Source organism: Triticum urartu, chromosome 3A, assembly GCF_056163025.1.
Source record: "Triticum urartu cultivar PI428250 chromosome 3A, HENAU_Tu73, whole genome shotgun sequence".
Taxonomy (NCBI): domain Eukaryota; kingdom Viridiplantae; phylum Streptophyta; class Magnoliopsida; order Poales; family Poaceae; genus Triticum; species Triticum urartu.
In genome coordinates this window covers 637683598-637703468 of record NC_141875.1, presented here as the reverse complement: position 1 = coordinate 637703468, position 19871 = coordinate 637683598, and the positions used below count along the sequence as shown (strand labels likewise).

The following is a 19871-nucleotide window of genomic DNA, read 5'->3' as shown; positions in this document are numbered from 1 at the left end:
TGCATTTAAAAAAATAAAAACAACCTAAACTATGAGGCGGCGCGCTGCCCTAGGCGTTGTCGTCATCGTCCTCGGGGTCCGTGAGGTCGATGAGCGTCGGCACCGGCCCGGCCCAAGCGAACGCCGTGTTCCAGAGCGCCGTCATGTCGGGCGCACGCAGTGCCGGCGCGGGGGTGTGTGCGGCCGCCTGTGCAGCCGCGGCCTGGCGCGCCTCCTCCTTGCCCTCGCGCTGCTCCTCCTCGAGGTCGCGCTCGAACATCTTGAGGTACTCGCGGTCGCGGTGCTCCTCAGCCACCCGGATCTGGCGCCAGTGCTCGAGGTACGCCGCCTCCTCCGCCGGCGTCGCTCCCATCCAGACCGACGACGCGCGTACCCACTCGCGCACTACTCCTGTCCAGGAGTAGCGATCAATGGGGGACGGCTCCGGCTCGGGCTTCGGCTGCGGCTTGATAGGGGACGGCGGGGCCATCATCGGCACCACGCTGTCGCCCGCCGTGGAGAGGGCAAGTGCCTGCGCCATTGCCGCCTCGTACCGAGCCTCCTCTTCCTCCGCCGCCTCCGCCCTGCGCCGCTCGTCCTCCTCGCTCTCCCGGTAGACGGCTGCAAGGGCCGCCTGGTCCTCCTCGCGGACGACGAGCGCCGACGGCGGCGAGCTCCGGTCGACCTTGGGCACGCCCCGTCGCCTCGCCTCCTCGTGCTCGAAGGCGAACCACCTCGCCCAGTTGGACGAGTCGGATGCGTAGGCGGCGTCGCGGCGCTGCTCTGGCGTCAGCAGCGCCCGCCGGCGTCGCACCTCCTCCGCGTGAGCCCGATTCGTCCGCGGCGTCGCCGGCACTGGGATCCTATCTGGATCCAGAAGCCAGTCGTGCGGTAGGGTCATGTCGGGATACGGCAAAGGCTGGCTGTGCTGCCAGTGCCACTCCGCCTGGTGCACTGGCACGTTCACGCGCTGCCTCTGTCGGCGAGGCGCCGGCGCCGGCGGAGGCGGGAGGAACTTTGAGGGGAAAGGGGTGGCGGGGGCCTTGCCCTTGGCCTTGCTGCCGCTGGCACCGGAGAAGAGGCCCATCTCGCGGTGGTTGTGGTGGCTAGGATTTGCCGGCGACGGGGGAGCAAAGCTTGGCAGATGTGGACGGCGAGTTTGGATGAGACGGCCCCACCGCACGGTCGGCTTAAAAACGGACGAGCGCCGTCGCTGACGCGTGGGCCCGTGGTCATAAATTAAGTTGATCGCGTGGGCAGCGGGTAGTTGGACGGCCGCCATGTGGGGACGCAGCGGACAGCGAGAAGGCGCGTGAAGCGTCCATTCGGCGTCCGCGCCGACGCATTTGGGGCGCAAATTTGGACCACAAATGCGTCAGCGCGGACGCGACACAGACGTGATTTGGGTTTGGGTCAGTGCGTTGGGCCACCACTTTTGTCCGCGCCGACCCAAACGGTCGCAGGCGGACGAAATGTATCGGCCCTTTGGAGTTGCTCTAACACTCCCTGTGTCCCTCACTTCTCGCGTTGATTAACCAACACATATACATTGAACAGATATGAGACAAGATTCACTTTCTTAGGCCAACTCCACCGCGAGACCCCAAACGGACGTCCGGTTTGGCCGGATTTTGTCCCTTTGTGGCGCTGATGGGTTCGCTCGTGTCCGGTCTTGTCCGTTGGGTCGTGCGTGCGCCCACCGCGCGGCCGCTCCCCAAATCACGTCCGCGTTGGACATGATTTAAAAATAGAAAAACGTAAATAAAATGACTAAAAAATTAAATAAGCACAGTTTAATAAACATAAAACTTAGTTAGGGTCGCCACGGCCACAAAACGGCCCAGTTTCACGTCCAACTTGACATAATTAAACATAAAAAGAAAATAAAAAACGGCCACCGCCAGCGCGCTCCTACCCATGCCCGTCGATGCCGTCGCCGTCTTCAGTGGCCGCCGGCGGCGTAGTCGTCGCTGACGAGGTCCACGTAGGTCGGCGGCGTCCAGAGGTGGGCTGGCGGTGCGTGGTAGACGGGGGCGGGCTGGACGGCGGGAGGTGCCTGCACGACCTCCTCCCGTGGTGATGCCTCCCGCTCCGGTGACCGCGGCGGAGTGGCGCACCAGTTCACGCCCACGGCGGCGGCCATCTCCGGTGCAGTGCAGGACCAGCCCCACCCCTGGCCCAGCAGACCCGGGTGGAACGCGGCCACCGGCTCCTCCTCTATCGCCTCCTCCTCCATCGCCTCCTTCGCGGCCACCATCTCCAGCTCGAGGATGGCTACCTCGCCGGCGGCGGAGCGGGCCATCAACTCCTCCAGGCCCTCCCATTGCCGCTCATCGTGCGTGTACATGGAGTCCTCCATGACACGCGCCATGAGACGGGCCTCCTCCTCCGCTGTCATGTGAGGAGGTGGTGGTGGAGATGGCGAAGGCGACGGCGACGGTGTGGGAGTGAGGCCGCGCACCAGCCTACGCCCGCGCTCCTGGGGAGCAGGCGCTGCGCGCTCCCGACGTGGCCGCCGCGACCCAGACGTCATGTCGTCGAAGAAGGAGGCACGCCGCACGTCGTGCTCGTCCCTGAGCCAGGTATCCCAGAGGGAGGAGTCCGGGGTGTACCTGTCGTCGTAGTAAAAGTCGTTGGGGAGGAGGCGGTGGTGGCGCTCGATCTCATGACGGCGCGCACGACCACTCGCCGGGACCGGCGGGATCGGCACACGATCGGCGGACAGGTGCCAGTTGTTGGGGAGGTGGATGATACGTCTCCGTCGTATCTACTTTTCCAAACACTTTTGCCCTTGTTTTGGACTCTAACTTGTATGATTTGAATGGAACTAACCTGGACTGACACTGTTTACAGCAGAATTGCTATGATGTTGTTTTATGTGCAGAAAACAAAAGTTCTCAGAATGACCTGAAACTCCACAGAATATATTACAATAAATAATAAAAAAAATCCTCGCCCACACCCTTTCCACGAGGGTGGGGGGCGCCCCTACCTCGTGGGCCTCTGGAGACCTCCCGACTCCAACTCCAACTCTATATATTTGCTTTCGAGGAGAAAAAAATAAGAGAGAAGAATTCATCGCATTTTATGATACGGAGCCGGCGCCAAGACCTAAAACCTCTCGGGAGGGCTGATCTTGAGTCCGTTCGGGACTCCGGAGAGGGGGATTCGTCGTCGTCGTCATCATCAAGCATCCTCCATCACCAATTTCATGATGCTCACCGCCGTGCGTGAGTAATTCCATCGTACGTTTGCTGGACGGTGATGGGTTGGATGAGATTTATCATGTAATCGAGTTAGTTTTGTTAGGGTTTGATCCCTAGTATCCACTATGTTCTGAGATTGATGTTGCTATGACTTTGCTATGCTTAATGCTTGTCACTAGGGCCCGAGTGCCATGATTTCAGATCTGAACCTATTATGTTTTCATCAATATATGAGAGTTCTTGATCCTATCTTGCAAGTCTATAGTCACCTATTATGTGTTATGATCCGTTAACCCCGAAGTTACAATAATCGAGATACTTACCGGTGATGACCGTAGTTTGAGGAGTTCATGTATTCACTATGTGCTAATGTTTTGTTCCGGTTCTCTATTAAAAGGAGGCCTTAATATCCCTTAGTTTCCATTAGGACCCCGCTGCCACGGGAGGGTAGGACAAAAGATGTCATGCAAGTTCTTTTCCATAAGCACGTATGACTATATTCGGAATACATGCCTACATTATATTGACGAATTGGAGCTAGTTCTGTGTCACCCTATGTTATGACTGTTACATGATGAACCGCATCCAGCATAATTATCCATCATTGATCCGATGCCTACGAGCTTTCCATATACTGGTTTACGCTTATTTACTTTCCCGTTGCTATTATTACAATCACTACAAAATACCAAAAGCATTACTTTGCTTTCATTACTCTTTTGTTACCGTTACCATCACTATCATATTACTTTGCTACTAAACCCTTTGCTGCAGATACTAAGTTTCTAGGTGTGGTTGAATTGACAACTCAGCTGCTAATACTTGAGAATATTCTTTGGCTCCCCTTGTGTCGAATCAATAAATTTGGGTTGAATACTCTACCCTCGAAACCTGTTGCGATCCCCTATACTTGTGGGTTATCAAGACTAATTTCTGGCGCCGTTGCCGGGGAGCATAGCTCTATTCTTTGAGTCACTTGGGATTTATATCTGCTGGACACTATGAAGAATTTGAAAGACGCTAAGACAACAATTTATCCCTCAACTACGAGGGGAGGTAAGGAACCGCCATCTAGCTCTGCACTTGATTCACCTTTTGTTTTGAGTAAGCTTGCAACACCTACACCTGCTTCTGCTATTCGTTCTGATATGTCGCATGTTATTGATGATGCCACTTCTACTATGCATGACACTTATGATGAAACTACTTCTATGATTGATACTACTGTGCCACTTGGTGATTTTCTCGAGGGACGACTTGCTAGGGCTAGAGAGATTGAAAATATTGAATCCGATTATGATGATCAAAGTGATGATGAAGAATCACTTGTTATTCCTGAGGGTTATTTATTTGATCAAGAAGCTTCTTTATCTATTTTAGCTTGCAAAGATAGATATGAACTCAAAAGGTTATTAGCTAAATGGAATAAGCAATCTCTAAATGCTAGGATGAAACCTGACCCTGTTTTTTCTACTTCACCTATCTGTGTTACTGATAAGGATTATGAATTCTCTGTTGATCCGATATAATTACTTTAGTTGAATCTGATCCTTTTCATGGCTATGAATCTGAAACTGTTGTGGCACATCTTACTAAATTAAATGATATAGCCACCCTGTTCACTAATGATGAGAGATCTCGCTACTTTTATATCCTTAAAATATTTCCGTTCTCATTAAAGGGTGATGCTAAGATATGGTTTAATTCTCTTGATCCTGGTTGTATGCGCAGTCCCCAGGATATGATATATTACTTCTCTGCTAAATATTTCCCTGCTCATAAGAAACAAGCTGCTTTAAAGGAAATATACAACTTTGTGCAAATTAAAGAAGAGAGTCTCCCACAAGCTTGGGGAAGGCTTCTCAAGTTACTTAATACTTTGCCTGATCATCCTCTTAAGAAAAATGAAATACTTGATATCTTTTACAATGGACTAATCGATGCTTCCAGAGATTACCTGGATAGTTGTGCTGGTTCTCTTTTCAGGGAAAGAACACCGGATGAAGCTGAAATCTTATTGAATAATATGTTGACAAATGAAATTAATTGGGCACCTCCTGAGCTAACTCCTGCTCCAATTAATGATCCTATTCCTAAACCAACTCCGAAGAAGAGAGGTGTTCTATTTCTCAGTCCCGAAGATATGCAAGAGGCAAAGAAATCTATGAAAGAAAAAGGTATTAAAGCTAAAGATGTTAAGAATTTACCTCCTATTGAAGAAATACATGGTCTTAATTTACCGCCTGCCGAAGAAATATATGATCTTGATCCTTTACTTATTGAAGAATCTCCAGACCTCGATAACCCAACACAGGTAGTAAAGGTAAATTCTCTCTATAGATATGATAAAGCTGAAATCCCTCCTGCTAAAATTGCTAGTCAATGTTTGGATGAGTTTGATAATTTTATGTTTAAGCAAGAAGACTTCAATGCTTATTTTGGTAGACAATTAAAACAAGATGCTGATATGATTAAATACTTGGGTGATTATATGGCTAATATTAGAGGTGAACTTAAACTTGTTAGCAAACATGCTTTTATGGTTACCACTCAAGTAGAACAAGTACTTAAAGCTCAAAAAGAATTGCTTAATGAGATGAATAGTAAGAAAAATAATTATGTTGTTAAAGTGGCTACTAGAACTGGTAGAATGACTCAGGAACCTTTGTATCCTGAAGGCCACCCTAAGAGAATTGAGCAAGATTCTCAGAGAAATAATATTGATGCACCTAGTTCTTCTAAAAAGAAGAAAAAGAAAAATGATAGAACGGTGCAAACTTCTAGTGAACCTATTGCTGAACCACCTGATAATCCAAATGATATCTCTATGTCTGATGCTGAAACACAATCTGGCAATGAACATGAACCTAATGAAAATGTTAATGATGATGTTCATAATAATGCTCAACCTAGTAATGATAATGATGTAGAAATTGAACCTGTTGTTGATCTTGATGACCTACAATCAAAGAATCAACGTTATGATAAGAAAGACTTTGTTGCTAGGAAACATGGTAAAGAAAGAGAGCCTTGGGTTCATAAACCCATGCCTTTTCCTGTTGGGGAACGTGGTAATTTCAAAAAAATTCCTACGGACACGCAAGATCATGATGATGCATAGCAACGAGGGGAGAGTGTGATCTACGTACCCTTGTAGACCGACAGCGGAAGCGTTAGCACAACGCGGTTGATGTAGTCGTACGTCTTCACAGCCCGGCCGATCAAGCACCGAAACTACGACACCTCCGAGTTTTAGCACACGTTCAACTCGATGACGATCCCCGGACTCCGATCCAGCAAAGTGTCGGGGTAGAGTTCCGTCAGCACGACGGCGTGGTGATGATCTTGATGTACTACCGTCGCAGGGCTTCGCCTAAGCACCGCTACAATATTATCGAGGATTATGGTGGAAGGGGGCACCGCACACGGCTAAGAATATGATCACGTGGATCAACTTGTGTGTCTAGGGGTGCCCCCTGCCCCCGTATATAAAGGATCAAGGGGAGGAGGCCGGCCGGCCCCTATGGCGCACCAAGGAGGAGTCCTCCTCCTAGTAGGAGTAGGACTCCTACTAGGAGGGGGAAGGAAGTGGGGAGGGAGAAGGAAAGGGGGGCGCCGCCCCCCCTCTCCTAGTCCAATTCGGACCAGGGGGGAGGAGGCGCGCGGCCCACCCTGGCTGCCCCTCTCTCTCCACTAAGGCCCATTACTTCTCCCGGGGGGTTCCGGTAACCCTCCGGCTCTCCGGTTTTCTCCAAAATCACCCGGAACACTTCCGGTGTCCGAATATAGCCGTCCAATATATCAATCTTTATGTCTCGACCATTTCGAGACTCCTTGTCATGTCCGTGATCACATCCGGGACTCCGAACTAACTTCGGTACATCAAAACTCATAATATAACTGTCATCGAAACCTTAAGCGTGCGGACCCTACGGGTTCGAGAACAATGTAGACATGACCGAGACACGTCTCCGGTCAATAACCAATAGCGGAACCTGGATGCTCATATTGGCTCCTACATATTCTACGAAGATCTTTATCGGTCAGACCGCATAACAACATACGGTGTTCCCTTTGTCATCGGTATGTTACTTGCCCGAGATTCGATCGTCGGTATCTCAATACCTAGTTCAATCTCGTTACCGGCAAGTCTCTTTACTCATTTCGTAATACATCATCTTGCAACTAACTCATTAGTTGTAATGCTTGCAAGGCTTATGTGATGTGCATTACCGAGAGGGCCCAGAGATACCTCTCCGACAATCGGAGTGACAAATCCTAATCTCGAAATACGCCAAGCCAACATGTACCTTTGGAGACACCTGTAGAGCTCCTTTATAATCACCCAGTTACGTTGTGACGTTTGGTAGCACACAAAGTGTTCCTCCGGCAAACGGGAGTTGCATAATCTCATAGTCATAGGAACATGTATAAGTCATGAAGAAAGCAATAGCAACATACTAAACGATCGGGTGCTAAGCTAATGAAATGGGTCATGTCAATCACATCATTCTCCTAATAATGTGATCCCGTTAATAAAATGACAACACATGTCTATGGTTAGGAAACATAACCATCTTTGATTAATGAGCTAGTCAAGTAGAGGCATACTAGTGACGTTTGGTTTGTCTATGTATTCACACAAGTATTATGTTTCCGGATAATACAATTCTAGCATGAATAATAAACATTTATCATGATATAAGGAAATAAAATAATAACATTATTATTGCCTCTAGGGCATATTTCCTTCATTTCCTCCCAAACCATCCAAGAAAAAGGATGATGAGGATTTTGAGCGCTTTGCTGAAATGATTAGACCTATCTTTTTGCGTATGCGATTAACTGATATGCTCAAAATGAATCCTTATGCTAAGTACATGAAAGATATTGTTACAAATAAAAGAAAGATACCAGAAGCTGAAATTTCCACCATGCTTGCTAATTATACTTTTAAGGGTGGAATACCAAAGAAACTTGGAGATCCAGGAGTACCCACTATACCATGCTCCATTAAAAGAAACTATGTTAAAACTGCTTTATGTGATCTTGGAGCCGGTGTTAGTGTTATGCCTCTCTCTTTATATCGTAGACTTGACTTGAATAAGTTAGCACCTACTGAAATATCTTTGCAAATGGCTGATAAATCAACTGCTATACCTGTCGGTATTTGTGAGGATGTGCCTGTTGTGGTTGCAAACATTACTATTTTAACGGACTTTGTTATTCTTGATATTCCCGAGGACGATAGTATGTCTATTATTCTTGGAAGACCTTTTTTGAATACTGCAGGGGCTGTTATTGATTGCACTAAAGGCAATGTCACTTTTCATGTTAATGGTAATGAGCATACGGTGTTGGAAATATGCCCTAGAGGCAATAATAAAAGCATTATTATTATATTTCCTTTTTCATGATAATTGTCTTTATTCATGCTATAATTGTGTTATCCGGAAATCGTAATACATGTGTGAATAATAGACACCAACATGTCCCTAGTAAGCCTCTAGGTGACTAGCTCGTTGATCAACAGATAGTCATGGTTTCCTGACTATGGACATTGGATGTCATTGATAACGAGATCACATCATTAGGAGAATGATGTGATGGACAAGACCCAATCCTAAACATAGCACAAGATCGTATAGTTCGTTTGCTAGAGTTTTCCAATGTCAAGTATGTTTTCCTTAGACCATGAGATCGTGTAACTCCCGGATACCGTAGGAGTGCTTTGGGTGTACCAAACGTCAAAATGTAACTAGGTGACTATAAAGGTATACTACGGGTATCTCCGAAAGTGTCTGTTGGGTTGACACGGATCAAGACTAGGATTTGTCACTCCGTGTGACGGAGAGGTATCACTGGGCCCACTCGGTAATGCATCATCATAATGAGCTCAAAGTGACCAAGTGTCTGGTCACGGGATCATGCATTACGGTACGAGTAAAGTGACTTGCCGGTAACAAGATTGAACGAGGTATAGGGATACCGACGATCGAATCTCGGGCAAGTAACATACCGATTGACGAAGGGAATTGTATGCGGGATTGATTGAATCCTCGACATCGTGGTTCATCCGATGAGATCATCTAGGAGCATGTGGGAGCCAACATGGGTATCCAGATCCCGCTGTTGGTTATTGGCCGGAGAGTCGTCTCGGTCATGTCTACATGTCTCCCGAACCCGTAGGGTCTACACACTTAAGGTTCGGTGACGCTAGGGTTGTAGGGATATGTATATGCAGTAACCCGAATGTTGTTCGGAGTCCCGGATGAGATCCCGGACGTCGCGAGGAGTTCCGGAATGGTCCGGAGGTAAAGAATTATATATAGGAAGTGCTATTTCGGCTATCGGGACAAGTTTCGGGGTCACCGGTATTGTACCGGGACCACCGGAAGGGTCCCGGGGGCCCACCGGGTGGGGCCACCTGCCCCGGGGGCCACATGGGCTGTAGGGGTGTGCGCCTTGGCCTATATGGGCCAAGGGCACCAGCCCCAAGATGCCCATGCGCCAAGAGATAAGGAAAGGAAGAGTCCTAAAAGGGGAAGGCACCTCCTAGGTGCCTTGGGGAGGATGGACTCCTCCCTTGGCCGCCGCCCCCCCAGGAGATTGCATCTCCTAGGGCCGGCGCCCCCCCTAGGCTCCCTATATATAGTGGGGAATGAGGGCCTCTCACACCACGCCTTTGGTGCCTCCCTCTCCCTCTCCAACACATCCTCCTCCTCCGTAGAGCTTGGCGAAGCCCTGACGGAGTACTGCAGCTCCTCCACCACCACGCCGTCGTGCTGCTGCTGGAGCCATCTTCCTCAACCTCTCCTTCCCCTTGCTGGATCAAGAAGGAGGAGACGTCACGCTGACCGTACGTGTGTTGAACACGGAGGTGTCGTCCGTTCGGCGCTAGGATCTCCGGTGATTTGGATCACGTCGAGTACGCCTTCCTCATCCCCGTTCTTTGAACGCTTCCGCGTGTGATCTACAAAGGTATGTAGATGCAATCTGATCACTCGTTGCTAGATGAACTCCTAGATGGATCTTGGTGAAACCGTAGGAAATTTTTTGTTTTCTGCAATGTTCCCCAACAGTGGCATCATGAGCTAGGTCTATGCGTAGTTCTCTTGCACGAGTAGAACACAATTTGTTGTGGGCATTGATGTTGTCAACTTTCTTGCCGCTACTAGTCTTATCTTGCTTCAACGGTATTGTGGGATGAAGCGGCCCGGACCAACCTTACACGTACGCTTACGTGAGACCGGTTCCACCGACTAACATGCACAAGTTGCATAAGGTGGCTGGCGGGTTTCTGTCTCTCCCACTTTAGTTGGAGAGGATTCGATGAAAAGGGTCCTTATGAAGGGTAAATAGAAGTTGACAAATCACGGTGTGGCTTTCACGTAGGTAAGAAAACGTTCTTGCTAGAACCCTTTTGCAGCCACGTAAAACTTGCAACAACAATTAGAGGACGTCTAACTTGTTTTTGCAGCAAGTGTTCTGTGATGTGATATGGCCAAAGTTGTGATGAATGATGAATGATATATATGCGATGTATGAGATGTTCATGCTATTTTAATAGGAATCACGACTTGCATGTCGATGAGTATGACAACTGGCAGGAGCCATAGGAGTTGTCTTTATTTTTTGTATGACCTGCGTGTCATTGAGAAACGCCATGTAAATTACTCTACTTTATTGCTAAACGCGTTAGCCGTAGTAGTAGAAGTAATAATTGGCGAGCAACTTCATGGAGACACGATGATGGAGATCATGATGATGGAGATCATGGTGTCATGCCGGTGACAAGATGATCATGGAGCCCCAAGATGGAGATCAAAGGAGCTATGTGATATTGGCCATATCATGTCACTATTATTATTTGATTGCATGTGATGTTTATCATGTTTTTGCATCTTGTTTACTTAGAATGACGGTAGTAAATAAGATGATCCCTCATAATAATTTCAAGAAAGTGTTCCCCCTAACTGTGCACCGTTGCGACAGTTCGTTGTTTCGAAGCACCACGTGATGATCGGGTGTTAGATTCCAACGTTCACATACAACGGGTGTAAGACAGATTTACACATGCAAACACTTAGGTTGACTTGACGAGCCTAGCATGTACAGACATGGCCTCGGAACACAGAAGACCGAAAGGTCGAGCATGAGTCGTATAAAAGATACGATCAACATGAAGATGTTCACCGATGTTGACTAGTCCGTCTCACGTGATGATCGGACACGGCCTAGTTAACTCGGATCATGTTATACTTAGATTACTGGAGGGATGTCTATCTAAGTGGGAGTTCATTGAATAATTTGATTAGATGAACTTAATTGTAATGAACTTAGTCTAAAAATTTTACAATATGTTTTATAGATCAAATGGCCAACGTAGTCCTGAACTTCAACACGTTCCTAGAGAAAACCAAGCTGAAAGACGATGGCAGCAACTACACGGACTGGGTCCAGAACCTGAGGATCATCCTCATAGCTGCCAAGAAAAATTATGTCCTACAAGCACTGCTAGGTGACGCACCTGTTCTCTCTGCAGAACAAGACGTTATGAACGCTTGGCAGGCACGTACCGATGGCTACTCCCTCGTTCAGTGCGGCATGCTTTACAGCTTAGAGCCGGGGCTCCAAAAGCGTTTTGAGAGACACGGAGCATATGAGATGTTCGAAGAGCTGAAAATGGTTTTCCAAGCTCATGCCCGGGTCGAGAGATATCAAGTCTCCCACAAGTTCTTCAGCTGTAAGATGGAGGAAAACAGTTCTATCAGTGAGCACATACTCACTATGTCTGGGTTGCATAACCGCTTGACTCAGCTGGGAGTTAATCTCCCGGATGACGCGGTCATTGACAGAATCCTTCAGTCGCTTCCACCGAGCTACCAGAGCTTTGTGATGAACTTCAATATGCAGGGGATGGAAAAGACCATTCCTGAAGTATTTGCAATGCTGAAATCAGCAGAGGTAGAAGTCAAAAAGGAACATCAAGTGTTGATGGTGAATAAAACCACTAAGTTCAAGAAGGGCAAGGGAAAGAAAGCTTTCAAGAAGGACGGCAAGGGAGTTGCCGCTCCCGGCAAGCAAGCTGCCGGGAAGAAGCCAAAGAATGGACCCAAGCCTGAGACTGAGTGCTTTTATTGCAAGGAAAGTGGTCACTGGAAGCGGAACTGCCCCAAATACTTAGCGGACAAGAAGGCCGGCAAAACGAAAGGTATACGTGATATACATGTAATTGATGTGTACCTTACCAGTACTCGTAGTAGCTCCTGGGTATTTGATACCGGTGCAGTTGCTCACATTTGTAACTCAAAACAGGAGCTGCGGAATAAGCGGAGACTGGCGAAGGACAAGGTGACGATGCGCGTCGGGAATGGTTCCAAGGTCAATGTGATCGCCGTCGGCACGCTACCTCTACATTTACCTTCGGGATTAGTTTTAAACCTTAATAATTGTTATTTAGTGCCAGCTTTGAGCGTGAACATTGTATCAGGATCTCGTTTAATTCGAGATGGCTACTCATTTAAATCCGAGAATAATGGTTGTTCTATTTATATGAGAGATATGTTTTATGGTCATGCTCCGATGGTGAATGGTTTAATCTTAATGAATCTCGAGCGTAATGCTACGCATGTTCATAGTGTAAGTACCAAAGATGTAAGATTGATAATGATAGTCCCACATACTTGTGGCACTGCCGCCTTGGTCACATAGGTGTCAAACGCATGAAGAAGCTCCATGCTGATGGACTTTTAGAGTCTCTTGATTACGAATCATTTGACACGTGCGAACCATGCCTCATGGGTAAAATGACCAAGACTCCGTTCTCAGGAACAATGGAGCGAGCAACCAACTTATTGGAAATCATACATACTGATGTGTGCGGTCCAATGAGTGTTGAGGCTCGCGGTGGCTATCGTTATGTTCTCACCCTCACTGATGACTTGAGTAGATATGGGTATGTCTACTTAATGAAACACAAGTCTGAGACCTTTGAAAAGTTCAAGGAATTTCAGAGTGAGGTTGAGAATCAACGTGACAGGAAAATCAAGTTCCTGCGATCAGATCGTGGAGAATACTTGAGTCACGAGTTTGGCACACACTTAAGAAAATGTGGAATAGTTTCACAACTCACACCGCCTGGAACACCTCAGTGTAATGGTGTGTTCGAACTTCGTAATCGCACTCTATTAGATATGGTGCGATCTATGATGTCTCTTGCCGATTTACCGCTATCTTTTTGGGGGTATGCTTTAGAGACTGCCGCATTCACTTTAAATAGGGCTCCGTCAAAATCCGTTGAGACGACACCGTATGAATTATGGTTTGGAAAGAAACCTAAGCTGTCGTTTCTGAAAGTTTGGGGATGCGATGCTTATGTCAAGAAACTTCAACCTGAAAAGCTCGAACCCAAGTCGGAAAAATGCGTCTTTATAGGATACCCTAAAGAAACTATTGGGTATACCTTCTACCTCAGATCCGAAGGCAAGATCTTTGTTGCCAAGAATGGGTCCTTTCTAGAGAAGGAGTTTCTCTCGAAAGAAGTAAGTGGGAGGAAAGTAGAGCTTGATGAAGTATTACCTCTTGAACCGGAAAATGGCGCAACTCAAGAAAATGTTCCTGAGGTGCCTGCGCCGACTAGAGAGGAAGTTAATGATGATGATCATGAAACTTCAGATCAAGTTGCTACTGAACTTCGTAGGTCCACAAGGACACGTTCCGCACCAGAGTGGTACGGCAACCCTGTCTTGGAAATCATGTTGTTAGACAACGGTGAACCTTCGAACTATGAAGAAGCGATGGCGGGCCCGGATTCCGACAAATGGCTAGAAGCCATGAAATCCGAGATAGGATCCATGTATGAAAACGAAGTATGGACTTTGACTGACTTGCCTGTTGAGCGGCGAGCCATAGAAAATAAATGGATCTTTAAGAAGAAGACAGACGCGGATGGTAATGTGACCATCTATAAAGCTCGGCTTGTCGCTAAGGGTTATCGACAAGTTCAAGGGGTTGACTACGATGAGACTTTCTCGCCGGTAGCGAAGCTAAAGTCCGTCCGAATCATGTTAGCAATTGCAGCATTCTATGATTATGAAATATGACAAATGGACGTCAAAACAGCATTCCTTAATGGTTTCCTTAAGGAAGAATTGTATATGATGCAGCCGGAGGGTTTTGTCGATCCTAAGTATGCTGACAAGGTATGCAAGCTCCAACGCTCGATTTATGGGCTGGTGCAAGCATCTCGGAGTTGGAACATTCGCTTTGATGAGATGATCAAAGCGTTTGGGTTTACGCAGACTTATGGAGAAGCCTGCGTTTACAAGAAAGTGAGTGGGAGCTCTGTAGCATTTCTCATATTATATGTAGATGACATACTTTTGATGGGAAATGATATAGAGCTTTTGGACAGCATTAAGGCCTACTTGAATAAGAGTTTTTCAATGAAGGACCTTGGAGAAGCTGCTTATATATTAGGCATCAAGATCTACAGAGATAGATCAAGACGCCTCATAGGTCTTTTACAAAGCACATACCTTGACAAGATATTGAAGAAGTTCAATATGGATCAGTCTAAGAAGGGGTTCTTGCCTATATTGCAAGGTGTGAAATTGAGCTCATCTCAATGTCCGACCACGGCAGAAGATATAGAAGAGATGAGTGTCATCCCCTATGCCTCAGCCATAGGGTCTATTATGTATGCCATGCTGTGTACCAGACCTGATGTAAACCTTGCCGTAAGTTTGGTAGGAAGGTACCAAAGTAATCCCGGCAAGGAACACTGGACAGCGGTCAAGAATATCCTGAAGTACCTGAAAAGGACTAAGGAAATGTTTCTCGTTTATGGAGGTGACGAAGAGCTCGTCGTAAAAGGTTACGTCGACGCTAGCTTCGACACAGATCTGGATGACTCTAAGTCACAAACCGGATACGTGTATATTTTGAATGGTGGGGCAGTAAGCTGGTGCAGTTGCAAGCAGAGCGTCGTGGTGGGATCTACATGTGAAGCGGAGTACATGGCAGCCTCGGAGGCAGCGCATGAAGCAATTTGGGTGAAGGAGTTCATCACCGACCTAGGAGTCATACCCAATGCGTCGGGGCCAATCAAACTTTTCTGTGACAACACTGGAGCTATTGCACTTGCCAAGGAGCCCAGGTTTCACAAGAAGACCAGGCACATCAAGCGTCACTTCAACTCCATTCGTGAAAATGTTCAAGATGGAGACATAGATATTTGTAAAGTACATACGGACCTGAATGTAGCAGATCCGTTGACTAAACCTCTCCCTAGAGCAAAACATGATCAACACCAGAATTCCATGGGTGTTCGATTCATCACAATGTAACTAGATTATTGACTCTAGTGCAAGTGGGAGACTGTTGGAAATATGCCCTAGAGGCAATAATAAAAGCATTATTATTATATTTCCTTGTTCATGATAATTGTCTTTATTCATGCTATAATTGTGTTATCCGGAAATCGTAATACATGTGTGAATAATAGACACCAACATGTCCCTAGTAAGCCTCTAGGTGACTAGCTCATTGATCAATAGATAGTCATGGTTTCCTGACTATGGACATTGGATGTCATTGATAACGAGATCACATCATTAGGAGAATGATGTGATGGACAAGACCCAATCCTAAACATAGCACAAGATCGTATAGTTCGTTTGCTAGAGTTTTCCAATGTCAAGTATCTTTTCCTTAGACCATGAGATCGTGTAACTCCCAGATACCGTAGGAGTGCTTTGGGTGTACCAAACGTCACAACGTAACTGGGTGACTATAAAGGTATACTACGGGTATCTCCGAAAGTGTCTGTTGGGTTGACACGGATCAAGACTGGGATTTGTCACTCCATGTGACGGAGAGGTATCACTGGGCCCACTCGGTAATGCATCATCATAATGAGCTCAAAGTGACCAAGTGTCTGGTCACGGGATCATGCATTACGGTACGAGTAAAGTGACTTGCCGGTAACGAGATTGAACGAGGTATAGGGATACCGACGATCGAATCTCGGGCAAGTAACATACCGATTGACGAAGGGAATTGTATGCGGGATTGATTGAATCCTCGACATCGTGGTTCATCCGATGAGATCATCGAGGAGCATGTGGGAGCCAACATGGGTATCCAGATCCCGCTGTTGGTTATTGGCCGGAGAGTCGTCTCGGTCATGTCTACATGTCTCCCGAACCCGTAGGGTCTACACACTTAAGGTTCGGTGACGCTAGGGTTGTAGGGATATGTATATGCAGTAACCCGAATGTTGTTCGGAGTCCCGGATGAGATCCCGGACGTCACGAGGAGTTCCGTAATGGTCCGGAGGTAAAGAATTATATATAGGAAGTGCTATTTCGGCTATCGGGACAAGTTTCGGGGTCACCGGTATTGTACCGGGACCACCGGAAGGGTCCCGGGGGCCCACCGGGTGGGGCCACCTGCCCCGGGGGGGCACATGGGCTGTAGGGGTGTGCGCCTTGGCCTATATGGGCCAAGGGCACCAGCCCCAAGAGGCCCATGCGCCAAGAGATAAGGAAAGGAAGAGTCCTAAAAGGGGAAGGCACCTCCTAGGTGCCTTGGGGAGGATGGACTCCTCCCTTGGCCGCCGCCCCCCTAGGAGATTGCATCTCCTAGGGCCGGCGCCCCCCCTAGGCTCCATATATATAGTGGGGAAGGAGGGCCTCTCACACCACGCCTTTGGTGCCTCCCTCTCCCTCTTCAACACATCCTCCTCCTCCGTAGAGCTTGGCGAAGCCCTGACGGAGTACTGCAGCTCCTCCACCACCACGCCGTCGTGCTGCTGCTGGAGCCATATTCCTCAACCTCTCCTTCCCCTTGCTGGATCAAGAAGGAGGAGACGTCACGCTGACCGTACGTGTGTTGAACACGGAGGTGCCGTCCGTTCGGCGCTAGGATCTCCGGTGATTTGGATCACGTCGAGTACGCCTTCCTCATCCCCGTTCTTTGAACGCTTCCGCGCGTGATCTACAAAGGTATGTAGATGCAATCCGATCACTCGTTTCTAGATGAACTCCTAGATGGATCTTGGTGAAACCGTAGGAAAATTTTTGTTTTCTGCAACGTTCCCCAACATACGGTACACTTTCCGAGGAAACAACCTCAAGTTCATAGTATCAACTCTATTGGAAAATTTTCATCGATTATATTTGGAGGTTTTGAATTTCCTCTTCCTACTGTCAAGAAGAAATATGATATTCTTATTATTGGGGATGTGCATATCCCCGTTGAGGTAATATAGTGTTATTCGAAATTTCTCCGGTTCCATGTTATTCGGAATGAGTTCGTTAACAAGACTTGATCAACCTTATTAGTTGATTCCTTTTGACGAGCATGAGATGGATGAAACTAGAAGCACAACCTTTTGTACCGTCTCTATACTTTCTGTTATTTAGTTGAAATAAAGTAAAAGTAACTAATTTTCTATCTGTTATCTGATTATCCGTGCAATATAAAAATACCTCGAAAATAAAAGTTCTCCAAATGCCCTGAAATTTAAATATGATTTTTTTCTAGAATATTTGAGGATTTATGGAATAAAGAACACACCAGGGGGCCAACCACCTTGCCACGAGGGTGGAGGGCGCGCCCACCCCCCTAAGGCGCGCCCCCTACCTCGTGGGCCCACGGTGGCCCTCCTCCACTTATTCCTGAACCCATCCTCTTCTTCTTTCTCCCACAAACACGAAAAACCAACTCAAGCACGAGTTCCAGCCCTCTTTGCTGCCATTTTCAATCACCTTGCTCAAAGCACCTCTCACAAAACTGCTTGGGGAGATTGTTCCTTGGTATGTGACTCCTCCATTGGTCCAATTAGTTTTTGTTCTAGTGCTTTATTCATTGCAAATTTTTGCTGCTTAGGTGACCCTGTTCTTGAGCTTGCATGTCAAATGTATATGGTCAAAAGTAGTTTTGATGCATGATATAGGCTCTAGGCACTTGTAGGAGTAGTTGCTATCAATATTATTGAGTTTGGTTTAATTTTATTTTGAAGTTACTAAAAATTTCAGAATTTTTCAGAAAATGATGAGGAGATTATTGAGGGGCTCATCGAGCCAAAGCTCGAAGGAAAAGGCACCGAAGCCTAAGTATAATTTTCCGCGCACCGCGGAGGTTCGGGCGTGTGAATGGCCTTCCGAGGATTTCTTAAGAGCAGCCGGGATTTATGAAGATTTTCATGAGTTGGCTCAGACTTCAGGCCTTACCGCTTTCCTCCACGACCAATGCGATCAGTAGCTCTTGCTCACAAATACCTTTGTGCAAAACTTTCATTTTCATTCTAAGAACTCACCACCTACGGTGGAATTTCATTTATATGATGAGCATAAGGAGATGTCACTTTATGATTTCTGTCGGATTTGTCTAGTCCCTTTTGGGGGCAAGACAGAAGAACCACATCGTGATGATGTGGAGGGATTTATTGACACTATCACTGTAGGGGAAACAAGGAAGGTTTCCGATGCACGAATCACTAGCATACATTTTCCCGTTTTACGCTACTTTGCGTTATTTGCTAGTCGTTGCTTAATTGGTCGCAGAAACTGTGGAAACCTGAGTATCCCTGATATTATTATTTTGCACCACGGCTTATATGGTGATAACTCTTTTAGTATGGGTGGCATTATTGCTAGACGGTTAAGTATGAACCGTACTAAGGGTCCCATCTTTGGAGGCATCACTACTAGGGAAAACCTTATACACAGAATCTTAGCAGCAGCGCGGCATAAAAAGAGGCGCTGCTGCTAATTAGTAGCAGTGCGGTTACGGAAAGCACGTTACTGGTGCAAATTTAGCAGTAGCGCGTGATGTTTAAACCGCGCTGCTACAAAAATCCACCGATAGTATACAACGACCTAAGTTTACCAGTAGCGCGGCATTAGGAAGCGCGCTGCTGCTAATGCCATAGTAGTAGCGCTCTTTTTAGTCACGTCGCTGCTGCTAATTTTGAAATTGTCCACACGGTTGGCCCGTTTAGCAGTAGCGCGTGATAGGAAAGCGCGCTGCTGCTACGCTCTTAGCAGCAGCGCACTTTTGCTCCCGCGCTACTGCTAAGACGTAGCACCCACCACGTTTTTCCACCTCCCCCTCCCCATCTCCTCTCCTCCCTTTCCCCTACCTCCCACGTCCTCCCTCTTTCACTCTTCTTCTTCCTCAATACTTCTCCCCCATTACTCTCCCTCTTCTACCTACCTTTCTCTCTCTTCATTACTCCTAGCTATAACTACACCACCTCCATTAATGCATCTCCTTTCTCTTTTTTCTTCCCCCTCCACTAGTTGAAGTTGTCTCCTCCCAAATTAGGTAGCTAGGTAGATGTAGCATTTAGTTAAGTGACCTATTTGCCCCTAACCAGATCTATCTTTGTCAAGAAGAGATTTGTGCACTTTTGATCTCCCTACAACATCATCTCCACCGTGTGCTCAATCTCGAGATAGAGGTGATTAAAATTTCATGCTTTTGCAAAATGGAAATATGTTTATGTGTGTGTGATATGTTTATGAAAATTTTGTGTGTGGTATGAGTTGACGCCAAATTGTGCTTTTGAGTTGCCTATGTTTTGCCGAAATGTCGATTTATTTTCGTTTCGGCGAATTCCGGGCAAACTCTAGATCTATATATGTCCTATTTTAAGGAAGGTCATGCCGATTTTTT

The 19871-nt window shown here is 47.0% G+C and overlaps 1 protein-coding gene across 1 annotated transcript in view; it reads right to left on the bottom strand.

Moving 5' to 3' along the window:
- Nucleotides 1-1921: 1921 nt before the first annotated feature.
- LOC147981003 (uncharacterized) overlaps nt 1922-19871 on the bottom strand; it is a 30905-nt gene continuing 12955 nt past the window's right edge. The window contains exon 2 of the mRNA XM_087515830.1: nt 1922-2746. Within this exon, the coding sequence (XP_087371956.1) occupies nt 1922-2746 (825 nt within the window). The remainder of the gene's footprint in view (nt 2747-19871) is intronic.